The sequence below is a fragment of the Oryctolagus cuniculus genome, chromosome 9 (genome assembly GCF_051225735.1).
Source record: "Oryctolagus cuniculus isolate XC-2025 breed Fujian yellow rabbit chromosome 9, ASM5122573v1, whole genome shotgun sequence".
Taxonomy (NCBI): Eukaryota; Metazoa; Chordata; class Mammalia; order Lagomorpha; family Leporidae; genus Oryctolagus; species Oryctolagus cuniculus.
Genome location: NC_142875.1, coordinates 62,462,580 through 62,480,728, shown reverse-complemented (window position 1 = coordinate 62,480,728; position 18,149 = coordinate 62,462,580). Strand labels below are relative to the sequence as shown.

At 48.0% G+C, this 18,149-nt stretch overlaps 1 protein-coding gene across 4 annotated transcripts in view; it reads left to right on the top strand.

Moving 5' to 3' along the window:
* Positions 1–17,885, top strand: part of ENOX1 (ecto-NOX disulfide-thiol exchanger 1) — a 409,938-nt gene extending 392,053 nt beyond the window's left edge. For 3 of the 4 annotated variants that reach the window (XM_089303638.1, XM_089303637.1, XM_051850649.3), the window contains 2 exons: positions 7,766–7,851; positions 16,847–17,885. In XM_089303638.1, coding sequence (XP_089159764.1) covers positions 7,766–7,851; positions 16,847–16,978 — 218 coding nt within the window. In that variant the 3' untranslated portion in view covers positions 16,979–17,885. The remainder of the gene's footprint in view (positions 1–7,765; positions 7,852–16,846) is intronic. The other variant, XR_016212892.1, reaches the window with a different exon arrangement.
* The last annotated feature ends 264 nt before the right edge of the window (positions 17,886–18,149 follow it).

Below are 18,149 nucleotides of genomic sequence, written 5' to 3'. Positions count from 1 at the left end.
ACTACAGTCCATCCACAGCGAATATAAAACTGAGGCTAGAACTGCCTAAACAAGGAGCAGCCCTATTCGTTGTGATTAATTGTGACACTGTTTTATTTGGGCAAAAATGTGTACTCCACCCAGACATCCTCATGACCAGTTTATAAAACTGGAGCCTTTATTCAGAGGCCTGTAAGTTGGTATTGATTAGAGAAGATCAATGGGATTTCATTGATAACATTATTTGGAGCTGAATCTTTTGAGAATTCAACCCATTCTGCCAAACTTTCCTGTTGACAACTAATGGAGGTCAGGTGCTAATGTCCAACTCAAGTGAAGAAGAAAGGCCCTGGATTATGGAGTACTTATTTTGTAATCAATCTTTGGGAAGACACGTGGACATGTAATTGTACCTTAAAGAATTAAAGTCTTATGGGGACATTTCAGGGTAGCATTTTATGTTTCATAACTCTTTAGTAACTGCACATTAGTTCAGCTTGACTTTGCCCAGTGTCTTTGCCAGAAATCCTAGTTCATTTCATATATGGCTCACCTGTTGAATTTGGCATGTGTTGAAGTTGTTTGAAAAAGAATAAATGTCTTTTTGATTTGGTACCAAACTTTGGAGTTGTGCTTATCAGGAAACCACTAGATATCATTACAAAAGAGAATAGGTCGGAATTTTTTGTTTGATAAGCTAATAGTTCTGCAGGTATGTTAACATTGTAACTCTGAGTCCATATTTACTCTGTCTCCTCTTGCTTTTTACCGCAAACACAATAGATTTCCAATCCCAGCAGCTCTGATTGGCACCCTGTCGATGCTAGTCATCACTATAAACCCACCCAGATATAATTAAATCCTCTTAACAACTGCTACACTAAATGTTCTTGCACCCACATAAAACATTTAGTTGCACTTTCCATGACATTCTTGAAATACTCTTGTATCAACGTAATTCCTCTGCAGTTCAAAACATACATAACGCTGGGTCACCAAGACACTTCTTCCCTTCATGGCTTCTCACACCACCACTTCCATCACTGTTACATCTCACACATGTGCATCCACCCGGTCGGTTTTGGAATGTTTCTATAATGCATACGTATTAGCAAGCAGATGAATGGAATGCGAAGAAATAACATTGTAAGGAAGTTGAGCAGTGACTGGTTCCATGTTTCAGTGCATAGAGTTGAAGCTATATTTAGGCTACACCTGGAAACTGTGTTCCTCTCTGAACACAAGTAACCATAAAGAAAGAGTCTTTGACCTAAATCATGTTCTCAAGACACAGATGTCCATAGCAATAAATCAACAACTATTTGTCAAGATCTTATCATAAGAATGATCAGCCTTCATGTGGAGAACAGTCACTGGAGCAGCCCGTTTCAAAGGCAGCATCTCTGGCCTCCCTCACACCAGTTCTGTTAATCACAGAACTTAACAACAGAGGTGATAGTGAAGCAGGTTCTTCTGGAATCGTGTTGTGAGTAATACTTGTCTGCCATTTGCCACCACCCGTGTTAGCTGATGCTGACACAATGATCTCCTCGCCCAAGCAGTTCCCAGATACCATGAGGAAAAGCAGTTAATTATGACAAAATGTGGTTTGTACTAAAATCAGAAAGAAGGGATGACTTACACTAAAGATGCCTTGTCAGAAGAAAGGACACTTGAGCTACTCCTTAAAGAATGTTTAGGGTTTTGATAGATAGATAAGGAAGTTGTCAAGAGAGATCCACAAAGAAAAATTTTCTGAAAGGCCTGTAGTCTGAGAGGTTTGATTGAAAAAAATCAAGGACTGGTACAATGGCACAGTCAGGTTGAGCTGCTGCCTGTGACACTAATTGTAACACCCATATTGAATGCTGGTTCAAGTCCCTGCTGCTCTGCTTGCAATCCAGCTCCCTGCTAATCCACCTGGGAAAGCAGCAAAGGATGGCCCAAGTACTTAGGCTCCTACTACCTACCTGGGAGACCCAGATGGAGTTCCAGGCTTCTTGCTTCAGCATAGCCCAGCCCAGTTGTTGCCATTATGGCCATTTGGGGAGTCAACCAGCAGATGGAAGACCTCTCTCTCTCCTCTCTCTCCCTCTCCCTCTCCCTCCCTCCCTCCCTCCCCCTCACCCTCTCTCCCCCCTCCCTCTCCCTCTCTCCCTCTCCCTCTCCCTCTCCCCCTCTCCCTCTCTCCCTCTCCCTCTCCCTCTCTCCCTCTCCCCCTCTCCTTCTCCCTCTCCCATTTTCTCTTCCTACCCCATAACTCTACCTTTCAAATAAATAGAATAAATATTTTTAAAAAGAAAAAATTAGGATTATTAAAAAAACTAGTCAACCATATATGATCAACTGTTATACTTACAAAATAAGTGGAACAAAATGCTTTTTGGAAAATGAAATCTTTTTTTTTAGAATCCCAAGGCATGGAAAGCATCAGCCCAAGCCCCAAGTGTTGGGTCGTCCTGATCCCAGCCACTCCCACCCTTCCATCTCTCCATTTCCTGTCAGTGCACCTCCACCCTGCAGCTGCCCACAGGCTGCTAGCCCCTGGAGGCTTACGGAGACACCCAGACTTCGCACAGCTCTGCTGGCTCTCTAGTTAATGTCCATGGAGCCTTCACTTAGCTGTCTTTGAAGCCCTCAAACCCAGAGAAGCCAGTTCCTGATCAGGCCTCTGATGGCCCCTAGCAAGATGCAACTGTGTCCAGAGACATGGCTGTTTCTCTGCAGGGCTGAGGTCTTGGGTGATCTCTGGTTGCCCCTTGGTCCCAGTAAGCTGAGGGGTCTCAGGCTCCTCTGAAGTTTCCCAGGAGAGACCACCAACCAGTGTGGATACAGAGGAAGTCGATCTCAGCCAGAATCTGCCGATGTGACACAGAGTTTGGAATGAAAACTCTAAACAGCCAGAGGCAGGAGAGAGTATTCCAGTGGGATTCCATCTCTCATTGCATTGAAAGAGGACAACATGCTGTCCTGACTGATGTACAAATTGATAATTTATTCTCATCAGGTAATCAATGTAATTTTTGCAATAGGAGTTTCTAGGATTCAACATGGAAGAAGAATGGATTGGCCCTGTGACAAACCACAATACCTTATGATCTCTAGGCAATCTAAGGTAAAGGGGAGATTCTGAGTATTTACAGGTTTGGTCTACCCTGTAATCACTTATCCACTCTGGCCCGAAGTCCTCATACTGTGCAAAGTGTGGAGACTTGATTAAATGATCATTTTCAACTTAATATTCTGTAATCTATAAAGACTATCATGAAAGCCACATCACCTCATAGAGAGTGCTCTTTTATGTAAGTAGAGGAATATCTACATCCACATGTAACCATGAACTTGTGCCCTTAAAACCAAAGAGAAGGAAAAGCCTTTCTTGACCCCTTGACCTCTCTGAACCAACATCCCATTTCTCTGCTTCCCATGCAAAACATAACTTTCCCCAAGCACAGTCCTCACTCATGGTCGCCCCTTCTACTCTTCCCTTCTCTCTGCGACCCACCACGGTCTGGCTTGCATCCTCACACCAAAACTCCTTTTGTCCTTAGGACCAGAGAACTTCATTGTGCCAGTTTCTCCACTCTGTCTGACAGCTCACATCTGGGAGTATGAGCACTCGCTCCTCCTTTCTTGACCATCACAATGCCACTCTTCCTTGTTGCCTCTGTCTCTCAGACCCCCTTGATGGCTGTTCCTCGGCTCAACCTCTGGTGTATTTAGGGCTTTGGAGCTCAGTCTTGAGACCTCTTACCTACCTGGGTGATCTCAATGAATATGCTATATTCAAATCCCTTTTGTGTTGCCCACGATGCACACCTTTATACCATCTCCAACTGCCATTCATAATCTCCATTTAGATGTCAGTGGAAAGCTCGGACTCAAGTGCAAAACAGAGCCTTTGCTTCCATGTGTCCCCTGCCCTTTGTGCTCCCAGAACCTGAGAAAATGGACCTGCCCAGTGGCTCCAACCAGAACCAGTGGACTCAGCCTTACCACTTCCCTGCAGTCCTAGTCCCTGCCTTGGGACTTCAATGGATGAAGCAGTGAACATTTTGTGCCAATTGTTTAGTTTAGATGTCTCTTTCCTAGTCTTTGCCACAAGAATAGAATCACTAGATGCTTTGGACGGGAAACGCTCAGAATGATTTGACATAAAGCGTGTGTCGGTGGGCTTCCTAATAACCTTTAGGTTCTGAGATGCGCAGTAGTCCCAATTGTACTGACAGTCTCCTCAGCTCCTTTTCATTTCCTTGCATTAGCTACTGATACTGTGGTTTCCATTGTTGGAAAACCCATTCTTAAATATGGAGACCTTCCCTTCTTCACAGAAACGGCCAAGACCGGTTGTTGTTGAGTCTGTGCCTTTGCACACCCTCCAGCTCTCCACCCTCACAGTTCCTCGTTTTCCTTTTATCGTGCCTTTAGGTCCCTTCTAGAGAACCACAAAAGAGTCTCCATTTCCTGGGTGTGTAGGACTTTCTATGAGCTTGCATTTGCAGCTGTCCTTTACCCGCTCCCAGGGAACACCCCAGTTCCTTTGAAGGAGCTGCAAAGAGACTTTGGTTAGTTATTTGGGAATCTACCCAGAAGTGAATCTGATACAAAAAAATAAAATAGGGCAGGGAAACTACGTTGTCTCAGATGGCTCAGCCGATGCTTCTGGGATGCTACTGAGATGGGGAGGCACAGGCTGGGGAGTCAGGACAAGGAGGGTTGACGGAGGACAGGGACTCTGCAATGCTTCCCTTTCTGCTGTGTCTCTTCCAATGGTGCAGAGCTGGGCTGCCACCCACAGGAACATACAGGGAACCTGTATCTGATTGCCTGCCTTGGTCCCACAAGGAGCAGTTGCTGAACTCATCACAAAAGCCAACGTCTTGTGAATATCAGCTGCCACCAAGATGGTTCTGAATGCCTTCCTAAGAAAAAAGTACTCTGTGTCAGGACTTAGAACGTGAATTTAGAAGGTTATGGAGAAATCATGTATTTTCCCTCTTAGTTTGATAAGCAGGTGGTTTCAATAAAAATGTTTCATGCCTCAAACACCTTAGTTACTCTATTCTTCTGCATCAATAAGAGAATAGGCTAAGGGCAAGGGTCCTTGGTGACTAAGACCTCAACATTCCAGGTTCTGAAAGAGTTACCACATCATCTGTTACGGCTTGTAGAAATGTTCAGGTTCTTATGTATCCCCATTTGTCAGGAATAGACTAACAGGAATTTTAAACACATACACTGGCTATTCTAAGTGCTAGCCAATCAATTCATTTGACGTATATCTATTATCTACAGTATGTTTCTGGGACTGACCCAGGACACATAAGGGCCATCGAAATGCAGAGTTTCTTGGAGTGAGGACTGGTTTGAGGGACAGTAGGCAACAGGGGAACAGGTCCGTGGACACAGAGCTCTGCCAGCCTTGCGAAGGCCATGGAAGCACTCCATGTGCTCCCATTTCAATTGGCCCTGAATTTCCCCTGTTAGCTGGCCAAGCATTATCAACCTGTCCCACCACCCTGTCCCTCCTCCCCTAGGACTTGTGCTGTTCATGTTGTTGAAGATATTTAAATTCACATCACTCTCCTTTAGGCATTCATGGGAGAGACTGGTTATCCAGGAGGTGTTGAGGCATCTCCATCCAGTGGGGATGGTGGAAAAGGAAATGTCATTTTCTGGTATTTACTGGGGCTCCTGGGGTAGTTTGTTCATAAGACTTCTCAAACACATCTGCCTTTAGAGGTACACCCTTGTCTCTCAGGAGACAGACTGGTGTCACCCCAAAAGCTGCGGTGCTGCAACCCCTCCCCAGGTGAGCACAAGACCAGCCCAGCCAGCCTCCTTCTGCCTGAGCACATGTCAACCAGCAGAAGCAGTGCTGCTCCCAGCACTCGCAGCGCCTCTGTCTGGGAGTACCTGCACCTGCTCACAAAGTGTGAGTTGACTGTTTCCTTCTGCCTGCCCTGTCCTGCCTGCCAGTTGCTGGGATCTCTCCACAGGAAGTGGTGGGCACTGTCCCTCTTGTCCTCAGCCTGGGATGGCCAGCCAAAGCCCCACGCACCATCCTGACAGAGGCAATTGTGAGCTGTAATCCTGCCCCCTGTCTCCCACTTAAGTAATACAAATAAAAGCAATGGTTTAACGTCTGTTCTAAATTTGTTAAGGAACTTGTTCAAAGCGTCTGAATTTTAACACGTATCTGCAGCAGAATTACTTACAAAAGGCTGCCTCACCGCAGTTGAGAATTTCAGACATGGGAAGCAGCGACTAGTTTGAAAAAATAAATAAATAAACAAAGGGTTGGGGGGGGGGGGCAAGTAACACTTAAGTATCTTAAAAGCTACTATCCTGCCACTTAAAGATATTAATACTTCCATCGTTGCCTCTACCATTACCATTAGTTCATAAAAGAGACTTTAGCCAAAAACAGAGGAGGCTATACTTTCAGAATAAAAATGGTCATTCTTTGTATCTCGGGAAGAATGGGTCAGTCTCTGGAAACTGAAATTTTTAACTCTGGAGGGAGATGTAGTGCCTTGTTGCTACTTTCATCAGCTCCCTGTAAACTGTGAAAACCTAAACACAGTCTGAGGACAGGGGCTAGCAAGTGCTGACCTTGACCCTTTCGTTCTCTGCCCTTGGCCTAACAATAAACTGGGATATTTTTTTTTTTTAAACCGACTCATCTTGCAGCATCCCAGGCGCACATGGGAGGGCAGGGGACCCTGAGACCCTATCCCAGATCAAGCCAAGGTCGCCTGCAAACACAGGAAGACCTAGTGCATGAACAATGTGTTCACCTAGTACTCTGCACACAGTGGCATTTCAGGCAAGGGAGTGGGGCTGGGGCTTGGGGTCTTTACCTTGACCTGTGGCCCCCAAGCATCAGCACTTGGAATAAACAAACTGTGGAATTAAATTCTTCTCGAAACCTCTTTGAAAGAGAACTAAAAAAAAATGTCCATCTGAACACAACTTCTTAGTAAGAAGCATTCGGTCCGTTTTCACTATTTTGGCCCTGGCTTTCAGAGAAGGAGGATAAGAAGGTAATGTTTTTCACTCTGGCCCTGACACCAGCTTTTCATTTGTCAGCGCGATGTTGACAGTTGATTTTCACTATGGAAAAGCCTTCTGATTTATCCTCAAACTCCAGCCAAGTCATCCATCCCCAGACCTTTAAAAATGATCTTGTAAATTACAGCAGAGCGAAGAGGAGAGCGAGCAGGCTCTCTCGACACAACTGTCACAGGCAGGGGCGGAGACAAGTGTTTCGGGAAAAATGTGTGTTTTTTTTCAATGGCAGTTAAGGGAAATCTGGATTAAATAGTTTTCGTTAACTAGCAACTGTGGTTATCAGGAAAATGCGAGGCAGTGTGGTTTCCGACGCAGCTGGGTGAGCCATTTTCACACCGCAGAGTCCACTGAGGGAAAGAAAGGAGATAATTTTATCCTTCCAATAACTACAATTTTACATTGGTAAATCAAGCATAAAATTGGTAGTTGAAATGCTTCCAGGAGTCTTTGTTTAGTCATACCTCTAGCCATCTCCGCGTCACCTCAGGGCCTGGCTTTGCTAACTTTTAGCTTTCCAGGAGACAAAGCGCGCTCTTTGCCACGTTCCCGGGACTCTCCCGCTGAGCAGCAAGGGCTGTTGGAGAACGCCGCTTGGGCACCATGAGAAATGGCTGGCCCGCAATGGCGGCGGCCTCGCGGTTAGATGACATTCCTCCACGGACCTGCCTGTTTGCCTGGAAATAATTTGTTGATGTTTGGCTTCTCCACGCAGGCATCATCTCAACGTTTCTGCACGTCCACCCTTTCGGAGCCAACATAGAGTATCTTTGGTCCTACATGCAGCAGCTGGACTCCAAGGTAAGGTGCTGCCTTGTAGTGAGTTGGTTGCAAGCGGGCTCCCCCTCTGGGTGGGGGGGGGGGCTTGGCTTAGGGATAGAAAGATGTGTGGGGTTCAGCAGCCCTTCTCCCTCACAGGGACTTCATTCCTGGCAGATCCTTGTCTTTGCCCATACATTTGCCCTTGTGTAAAGAACAGCAGTTATCCAAAATCTTCCAGTGACTTTTAACAGATGCCAAATTATTGTGAAAAGCTTATTTGAGAATGCAGGTTGGCGTGAGCATCTCCCCTCCCCCAGACAGGGACAAAGCAGGTAAAGGTGGCTAACGGGGCTCCATCCTCAGACCTCCAGAGCGGTCACTGAAGATCTTGGTAAATTCCCACTGGGAAGATAAACAGAAGTGAGTTCGAGGTCCCTACACAGAGCACAGCCAAGGGCACAGCGTTTGTCCCAGCCACAGTCTCAAGTTGCCGCGGCTCACTAGGCTAATCCTCTGCCTTGCGGCGCCGGCACACCCGGTTCTAGTCCCGGTCGGGGCGCCGGATTCTGTCCCGGTTGCCCCTCTTCCAGGCCAGCTCTCTGCTGTGGCCAGGGAGTGCAGTGGAGGATGGCCCAGGTGCTTGGGCCCTGCACCCCATGGGAGACCAGGAGAAGCACCTGACTCCTGCCATCGGATCAGCGCGGTGCGCCAGCCACAGTGCGCAGGCCGCGGCAGCCATTGGAGGGTGAACCAACGGCAAAGGAAGACCTTTCTCTCTGTCTCTCTCTCTCACTGTCCACTCTGACTGTCAAAAAAATAAAAAAAAAAAAAAAGAAGAAGAAGAAGTGATCCCTGCTGTCGCTGCTTCCCTTCCCTTGGATGTGGACATTGCGTCCCTCCCCCTCTCTGGAATTCCCCAGGGGACGCCTCTGTCAAGAAGCAGGTGTTTTTGTTAAGAGCGGAAATGGCATCCGAATCCACTGCTTATTGATTTCAAGATTTCAGGACTGCTGTCTGGTCTGCTCCAGCCCTTCAGGTGCATGGCCTATACATCCATGGAGAGTGTGTGTGTGTGTGTGTGTGTGTGTGTGACAGAGAGAGAGCGCGAGCACGCATGTCTGGCAGGGGTAACTGATAACACACTTATTCATATCAGTGGAGGAGTGCTTGTTCTGTTTTCATGTTCAGGACAGAGCTCAGGAGAGGTGTGTGTCCCCTCCCCTGTTAGCATCTGAGGACAGAATTCTTGTGCCTGGTCCCGGGACATTGGGCCTTTGCAGAAGAGATTCTGTTACAGGAACTCTGTTGCATAGCAGATTGGTACTTGGGTTCTTTTACTGGGGGGGGGGGGGTACTGGTATTTTAGAAGACGATGAAGGGGCCAGCGCCGTGGCTCACTAGGCTAATCCTCCGCCTTGCAGTGCCGGCACACCGGGTTCTAGTCCTGGTTGGGGCGCCGGATTCTGTCCCGGTTGCCCCTCTTCCAGGCCAGCTCTCTGCTGTGGCCCGGGTGTGCAGTGGAGGATGGCCCAAGTACTTGGGCCCTGCACCCCATGGGAGACCAGGAGAAGTACCTGGCTCCTGCCTTCAGATCAGCGCAGTGCGCCGGCCGCAGCGCTGGCCGCGGCGGCCATTGGAGGGTGAACCAACGGCAAAAGGAAGACCTTTCTCTCTGTCTCTCTCTCTCACTGTCCACTCTGCCTGTCAAAAAAAAAAGACGATGAAGGGACTATTTCCCTCACAAAGGAAATACAGGGGGCCTCCCCAACCCCTGCACCCAGGCAGTCCCCCAGCTCCAGAAGTGTGATGCCCAGGAGAGCCGCCCAGATTTTCCCTCATGCCTGGGGCTCAATATTACAAGTGGGTACAGGCCCTGACCACAACGGCTGCATGCCAATGATTGCACACCAATGATTGCACCATGTACTTCTTTGTAGTGCAGTGAGGCTGAGACGGGGGTTAGACCTTTTAATGCAGACAGCAAAGCATTATTGTAGCTGGAATTCTGCACCCTTGGGCTTTAAGCAGAAGGTGAAATGACGAGAGGTTTGCCCCCTTCTCACACGTGCAGTGTGCCTGGGCCCTTTCCCCACAGCCTCAGGTTAATGGTGACGAGTAGAATTACAGGTCGGGGTTGCTGGTTCTGTCCTGCCGCATAGCACAGGGGCTTGCTGACCCCAGGAGGACGGCTTTGTAAAAACTCCACCTGAAGCAACATGGTTTCCTTGAGATTCGACAGCATCCCAGCACCACAGCCATCAGAGAACATTTAGGTTCTGCCCAGCCGGGCCCTGAGGATAGTGGGAAAAGCCGCTTCCACCCAGCCCTGCACGGCACCTGCTTCGGCTAGGACTTCCCCAAAAGCCACCAACAGCTGCGAGAGTATCGTAATTACCTGCACCTTGTTACCACCAGGGCCGGCTGTAGCCCAGGTCCGTGCCTTTGCACACCAGAGAATTTCAGAGATGAGACAGAGAGTGGCAGGAGGCCTGTCAGCCGTGCTTGATGAGTGAATGTCCCTGACCGAGCAGGCAGGCCTCTTGGGAAAAACGCGAGTAGCCACTGCATCCAGCCTGGAGTCTTTATAGAGAGGGGTGTGACCCCCCCAGTTCTTCCTCCTTCCTCTTCGGGGATGATGGTGCGTGGAGGGCTTTCTGGGCCTCGCAGGACAGTTGTGGGACCCGAGAGTCCCCCTGGTGCAGGACACAGATGAGCCCCCAGGCTGCTCCCAGGAGAGGGCTGGGACCCACCCAGCAAGCTTATTGAACAGGGGAGAGACTTCGGCCATGCAAATGCTGTTCTGCTTCCAAGGCTCGCTGCTGCTTATCTTCCCCTGTCCGCACACACAGGCTAACCTCTGCCCTGCTTACCTGACACTCCCCGATACCCATTTCTGCATCATTTTTCTCGTCTTGGCCACTGTGCAACCTACTGTCATTGACTCAGCTCTCTCATGTCGGACACAAGACAGAGCCAGCAAGACTCCCTCGGACAAAGACAGGGCAAGGCCAGGGCTGGAGGGGCAGGGCCTCCTGAGGCTTTGCTGAGCCAGGGACCGTGCCTGGGTAGTGGCTGGTAAGCTCCCCAGTCGGATGATACCACCTGAGAAGTAGTTTCTGATCAAGGCCTGGGCTCTCCCGTGCCATCCTGCGCCCACCACGTGCACCCCCTTGCACAGGTGATGCATTTGAGTGGAGCAGTAACAGAGCACGGTCAAAAGTGGGAGGGGGTCCCTTGTCTTCTCTCAAGGCTTAGCTTTCCTTCTTCCTCCCACCTCCCCTTCCTCTTCCGGTTTCTGCATTTGCTCCGAGTTCCCCACTTCCCTTTATCTTCTTTCCTTCTCTTTTCCCTCTTTCCCCTATTTCCTTCCCACCTGCCTTTCCCCATCTCACCCACACCAACGTCCTCTATTTCTGTCTGCCAGCGCCAATCACAGAGTGTCTCTGAGTGCCCAGGGTTTGGGAAGGACAAGCGAGACTTCACCATGCCACGGGAGGCGATCTGGGTTTGCAGTGGCTTCCCTGACACTGCAGCCTGTACACAGCCTCGCGTAGCATCCTGGTCGTCCCCCAGACCTGAACCCCTCTTTATTCGGCTTCCCTGGCCTGAGTAGAAAGGATGTGGACCCCCACCATTGTGATAAGAAGAGTGAGTTACGCCTGCTTGTGCCAATTTGCACACACTCTTTAGAGGCTTGTCAGGGAGGCAGTGGGCTTGGGAGAGTCAGCAGATCAGGAAATAAACCAAGCAGATCTTTATAAATTACCTCCACACTGTTGACAGCGCACAAGCCCCTTGGTGCTGCAGAGCTGTCTCGTCTCTTTGTTTTTTAATTGCAGCCAATCCATCCTTCCTTGAAAAACCCGGTAGACTTAGAAGAATTTGAACAGCACAGGGATGGGAAACTCCACTGACGGTGGTGTAAGATTGGGAACATACAGGCCAGCCATTTCTGAGCACCGGGTTTGGGAAGATCATCCCCACTTTGCCAAGGACCAAATAAGACCGTGCAGTCACGGCACCTGTCTCCAGCAGCGTCCTGATGCTGCGTGGAGTTGTCCTAACCTCTGGCGTTTCCTTCTCCTCGTACGTGCTGGTGCGAGGGGTGATGCATTGCTCTAAAACTGGGGCTGGACTGGGCACCGGAAGCCCTGCTCCTGTTCTAACCACTCCACTCCCCAGACAGGCAAGCAGCAGCCCTGTCCTCAGCCCCAGGACCCCGTCTATGAAATTCCAGAGCTTAGAGGGAAGCCCCGACCTCAGGCATGACTCAGGGAAGGACATCCCTCAGATACTAAGGGAATGGGCAGATCTCTCCCCGAGCCCGGCTGGTGAGGTCTGGTGCTTCGCTTTATGTGAAGACTCCATGACTCGCAACTCAGTAGTTCTCAGGACCAAGAGGGGACTGGCAGGAAGGTCCAGGGCATCATGAAGGCAAAGGCACAAAAGAACTGACAACTGAGAAGGGAGAGAAGACAGCAGAAGGAAAGTAAAGGGACATATTTTAAAGCAGAAGGTCTGTGGCCACAGGTGGATCAGGGACAAACTGAATTTTCTCTTGAAAATCACAGAATGTAAAATGCCATAAAGGTTATCTTGCCAGGGCAGGAAAAGGTCTAACACACATCAGATTAACCAGAAGGCAGTTTCTCCTTGTTCTTTCTTCTAGCCACTCCTTAAAAAAATTTCCTAGACTTTAGCTGCGGGTTACACGAAGGAGCTGTTGGACACAGGAGCTCATTTACAGTGCTCAGTTCCATAGTTACGGTGCCCCTCTGTCCGCATTGTGCACATCTTTATGGCATAATCAAACTGTTGCCATACACGGTCCACAGAAGCTTAGTGTTAATCACAAGTGAGGAGACCGGTTTCCAGTATACTATTTATTCTGAGGTTATCAAAACCTGAGGCATGGTTAAGTGGCTATTCAAATAAATTAATCATGAGGATTCCAAATCCTGGTTTCATTACTTAGCTGTATAACCTTGAGCAACTTATGTACCAGCTCAGTGCCTCATTTTTACCATCTGTAAAATGGGTTCTTACAGGTTCTCCAGTGTAGTAAGTGCCTGAATTATGAAAAGCCTTCAGAACAGTGGCACACAGTAACTGCTGTGTAAGTGGTGATTGCTATTTCTTGGGGGATTTGAAGTGCACAGAACACCTGTCACATTCTCTCATTTTGAGATCCTTGCCACAACCTGGTGGGCGGATAGATTTTGTGTGGCTGTCCCGACAACTGGTGCTAGGACACAGAGAGCATTGTGCTCCGACCAAGTTCTGGGAGTCTTCCTTGGTCAATTTCCAATTCCACAGACTTGCAAATGAGAAAACAAGCCCACAGGGTGAGTGCTCACTTAGCTGGAAGGGGGCTAATGGACATTTAGTGCTTGCTGGGATCCACATCTTTTGTACCTACATTTCTTTCTCCTAGTAGGTGAGGGGTGTGTTTGCTTGCTTAATGAGCCTTCTATTGAGGTGACACACTCAGAGCCCTGACTCAGTGCTGGACCTGCATTGAGGATTCTGTGAAGGCAGCCACCTCTGTCTTGCTGCAAGCTGCCTTCTCTTTCCTCTGTGGTTGAAGTTTAGGCTCAGGGCAAAAGACATGGTGGAAAACAAGGTGTCACTATGCTTCAGTCCATACTATGCAAGATTTCCAGTGGACTGCTAGCTGGCTCTGTGAATGGTTCAGGCAGGGCCAGCCCGCATCAGCACAGGCATGTGCGTGAGTCATCCGGGAACTGGGAATTTGCAAGGTTTTGCTGTTGATGCTGTCATCACTCTACTAGTATTCACCACAGGAGTGCTCTGGCTGTTGGGGTGGTACACAGACCCCTCCCCAGGGTCTCCCACCATGGGCAGAAAGGCAGTGACCAAGACAGTCATTCCCAGTCCTCACTCCACAGCCCATGCTCCTCCTGTGGGTTAGCGTAGATGCCTCAGACTAAAGCACCTCAGCCAGACTGCCTGCATCTGAGCCCAGCCACACGCTTACTGCCTGTGTGATGCTGTAGAAGTTACCCAAGCTCTCTCTGCTTCGGCGTCTTCATTCCTAAACGATTCCCTGTCTCATGAGAGTGTGGGGCAGCTTAAGGAGAATCTGGCGAGGAAAATGTCTTCATCCATTTTCTGTTGGGAAAAACACCTGAGAGCAGGGAAGAATGGCAGTGTACAATTTTTACATGTCAGTCAAAAGTCCATTCCTTGACAAGAAACAGTAGTTTATCTGGCTCACAGTCCCAGAGGCAGAGACATCCAGGAGCATGGTGCCAGCTTCCAATGAAGGCCTTCTTGCTATGTTGTGTCATGGTGGAGGTCATCCCGTGGCCGCGCAGGCGTGCTGGCGCGCGTCTCTCTTCCTCTTCTTGTGAAGTCACAGATGCCATCGTGGGGGCCTGCCCAACCCTGATGACCTCATCTAACCGTAATTACTTCCCAGTACCATGAACATGTGACTTGGGGACTAGGTTTCCAGCACAGGAACTTAGGGGCATACATCTAAACCCTAGGGGAAAGCATGTCAGTGGTCCTGAGTGGTTGGACTTTCAGTAGCCAGCAGCAGGGCTGCAGCTTGCAAGTCCTGTCCCGCCCCTAACTGGAGTCCTCAGTAGACATCCTGTTTGCATCAGGCTGTTTCTTTTGCCTTTAGGGACTCAGCTTTTTCGATCCTCCTTAAGCCCGCTCCTTCCTAATACCACAGACTTCTTCATTACATTGCCAGGGAAGGTGATTGCTATACTGGGCACGGGACTCTGGTGAGCTGGCTGGCACTCATTCTGTCCACTTGATCTGGACAAGGATGACTCTTGCCACAGGTGGCCCTTGACCTTGGAGACTGGAGCCCACCACAGATTAGCTACGCTGTCTTCCTCCCAAGGAAAGAAGGAGTTTGTTAAGAGGATAATAGCCTCATAGAGCTTAAAAATACTGCCCACCAGCCCGACTACAGGCTGGATTTGACCACACCACTCAACACTTGTGCACTTTGGCTTATGAGCACACAGCTTGACCATAAAAGATTTGGTAGCAGAGAGTTGCTTTCTATCGGTATTACTCTGTGTGTGTGTGTGTGTGTGTGTGTGTGTGAAGAGAGATACTATTTCTACTACACACGTGAAGAAACTGAGAATTACACATAGGAAGTGATCAGCCCAAGGTTATGCAGCTTGAGGCCCAGCCCAGAGTGAGATCCAAGCCTGTCTGATACAAATCCCGCTCTTAACCCAAATACGCCTGATCGTAAGAATTACCTGGGGGTGGTAGTTAAAAGTGGATCACCTGGGATATACCCCGACCTACTGAGTCGGGGTCTTTGGAGAAGAGGCCCAGGGATTCTGACGTGCTAACAGGGTACCAGGTAATAGCTGTTTAGAATGGCTGGCTGCACCCCTAGCTATTGTCAGCCATGGGGAGTGCTTACACCACACCAACGGCCAGGGCCCAGCCAATGAGCAGGAGGTGCTTTCTCAAGTCCTACCTTTGCAAAACCACTTCACCCTCTCTGCTGGTCACTCATTTTCCTCAGCTATCAAGTAGAAAGACATCCTAATAGGAACACAGTGCAAAACGCTGGTGGGAAAACGGAATTAAAAGATGTTTAGTTGGATGCAAAAACTTTGAAATCCATGTGTAGTTTTTTCATAACACACATTTCCCATGAACTTATTGAAGTCCCTCCTATCTGCCCCACGTGTCTCACGAGAGTGTGGTAAGAATCAAATGGGACTGTTGCTGAAGGTGCTTTGCACGGTGCTCATTGAAAGAAATTGTGCTTTTCAAAAGCACAGTGAACTTTTTGATAATCTGTTGACTAGGTTTTTGTGGGTTGGCCTGGTATAATCTTGCTATCCTGGATAATCCTGATATCCTAGTTTTGTGGCAAAAAAAAATGCATTCAGATTTCAAAACAACTCACAATTTTTAGAATACACTTTGTTTCAATTTTCAGGACAGCTTCTATTTAAAATTTTGAATTATAAGTCAAAGGATATTGAATATATCATATGAAACCTTTTCCCAGTGAATAGCAAAGGAACAGTTGATTAGACTTGCTGGTCTATTTGGTCTCTCTTTAAGCAGATCTTAATATTGTTAAATGGGAAGTACAGACTGCAAAATGCCATTTCTACAGTGATTACACCACAAAGACTTATCACCACTCTGATTTTCCTGAGCAGTTCTACATGTCCAAATCTGTGCTAAGCCAGCGGTTTTCACACCATCCTTATTAAATGCTGTTCCCATTTGCTGAGGCTCAGACTAATGATTTTTTATATTGGCCATTTATAAAATAATAGGTAAAATATTCAAAAAGAACATCAGATCCCAAATTCGCCACCTTTCTCATCCTCATGGTACACAGATGACTAGGAATCCACAGGAAAACGAGAGCCCTGACTGTGTAATACCTGAAGGATTCTGGTTCATTTGTTCTTCCTTTGAATACGAAAAGGTGGCTTATTGGTATAAAAAGATCATGTAAAACACACACACAAAAAAAAGAGAAAAATGAGAGAAGAAAAAAATGCATTAAAAAAACCTACCTGGATTTTCTGACTGGATGTCAAGATTTTTATTGCCATAGGTTTGGGGCTTAGTTTCCATGCCTAAACCTTCCTGGTCTCTTGTCCCTGTGAAAGTTCAAGGAAGAGAAAGAAGTTAGGGAGGCCAGAAATCCGCCCAAACAGCTTTGTGCTCGGTGCTGAGTGAGAGACCGCGGCTGCCCATTGTAGCTTTCCAGAGTGGTCATGACTGTGCTCCCTGCTGGGGGAGGCTGCTGGGGCGTGGTGCTGCCTAGAAGGTGGCCAGCCCTGTGCAGGGTGGCCCCGGAAGTCACCGCCATTCCCCTCCTGCCCGCCCGGCCACTGCACAGGAGGCAGGAGGGCCACGTGCGGCACGGTACCCGTACCCCTTCCGGGGGGGGCGCTCTGTGCCTGCCGTGTAGAAGGCTCAGTGCTGTGGGTGCTGCACCCATTGCCTTCTTCCCCGTGAGCCCCTTGTCCCACAAGTGACTTTTCTTCCTGTCTGACAGATCTCTGCCAACGAAATCGAGATGCTTTTGATGAGGCTGCCGCGCATGTTCAAGCAGGAATTCACAGGGGTGGGAGCGACGCTGGAAAAGCGCTGGAAGTTGTGTGCCTTCGAAGGAATCAAAACTACCTAACTACAAAAAGCAAAGGGAGGGAAAAAATAAAAATAAAAAACAAACAAAAAACATGCCTGGCAGGGAAAGCGTCCGGAGCCGGCCGGGGCTGCGCAGCCTGCGGCGAGCCGGAGGTTTGGGGTTGGCCGGTGCTGGGCCTTTGCAGAGCCATCGCAGCCTGACCTTCGTTCCATCTGTGGCGTCCTCTCATGAGTGGAAACGTAGTCGCGTAGCAGTTCCTTAAAGTAAACCAAGCTTCATACTGTGACAGAGCCGTCTCCTCTGAAAATACCACGCAGTGATCCCACCGTCATAGCGATGGCAAAATTGCTAACGTACGCCACATTCGACACTCGCTCGCCCAGCAGAATATTTCCAGTTAGTGATGGTGTGGCAATGGTCATTGCTAGGCTACAGAGTTGTGTATGTAATGTATAGCCAAAATCATTCAATGACATTTTACTGAAAGTCTATCTTCCTGTTTTAGTAAAAAAAAAAAAAAAAAAGAAAGAAAGAAAAGAAGAAAAGGGAAAAAAAAGAACAGTAATTACAACGAGGGGAAAAAATCATACCAAAAGAAAACTTGAATATGTGTCTGAACAGTTATTGTATTTTGTAAATTAAGTTATATGCTGTTCCAGGGACTTTTGCCTTATTGAAGAGGCAGAAAATATGATTGGACTCCTTGAGAATGCTTTATCAAGAATATTATTTTTCTAATGTAACAATTCTCCATCATAGGTTCTTTGAACATGGACTGCATAACAATTTTCATAAAATGTAAATAAAGGAAAAACTAGTGCTACTGTCTTGTATTGTCTTGTAACATTCAGGTTTATGCATCAAAATAAACATTCAGTAAATATTCCTGTTACAAATTTTATAGCAAAGATATTAATTTTTTTCAATAAATATGACTTCTACCATATTGGTTGTGCCAATTATTCTTTGACATTTTATTTTTTCCTTAAGAAATCTGTAGCCTGCCATTTTTCAATGACTAAATACACAAGTAACATTAAGAGACAATACAGGGTGAGCATTTGGCCTAGCAGTTTGGATTCCGGTTGGGACACCTTCATCTCATATCTGAGTGCCTATGTTTGAGTCCTGGCTCCACTTCCAGTTCTGGCTTCCTGCTAAATTGCCGCTGGGAGGCAGCAGGTGGTGGCTCCACTCGTTGGATCTATGC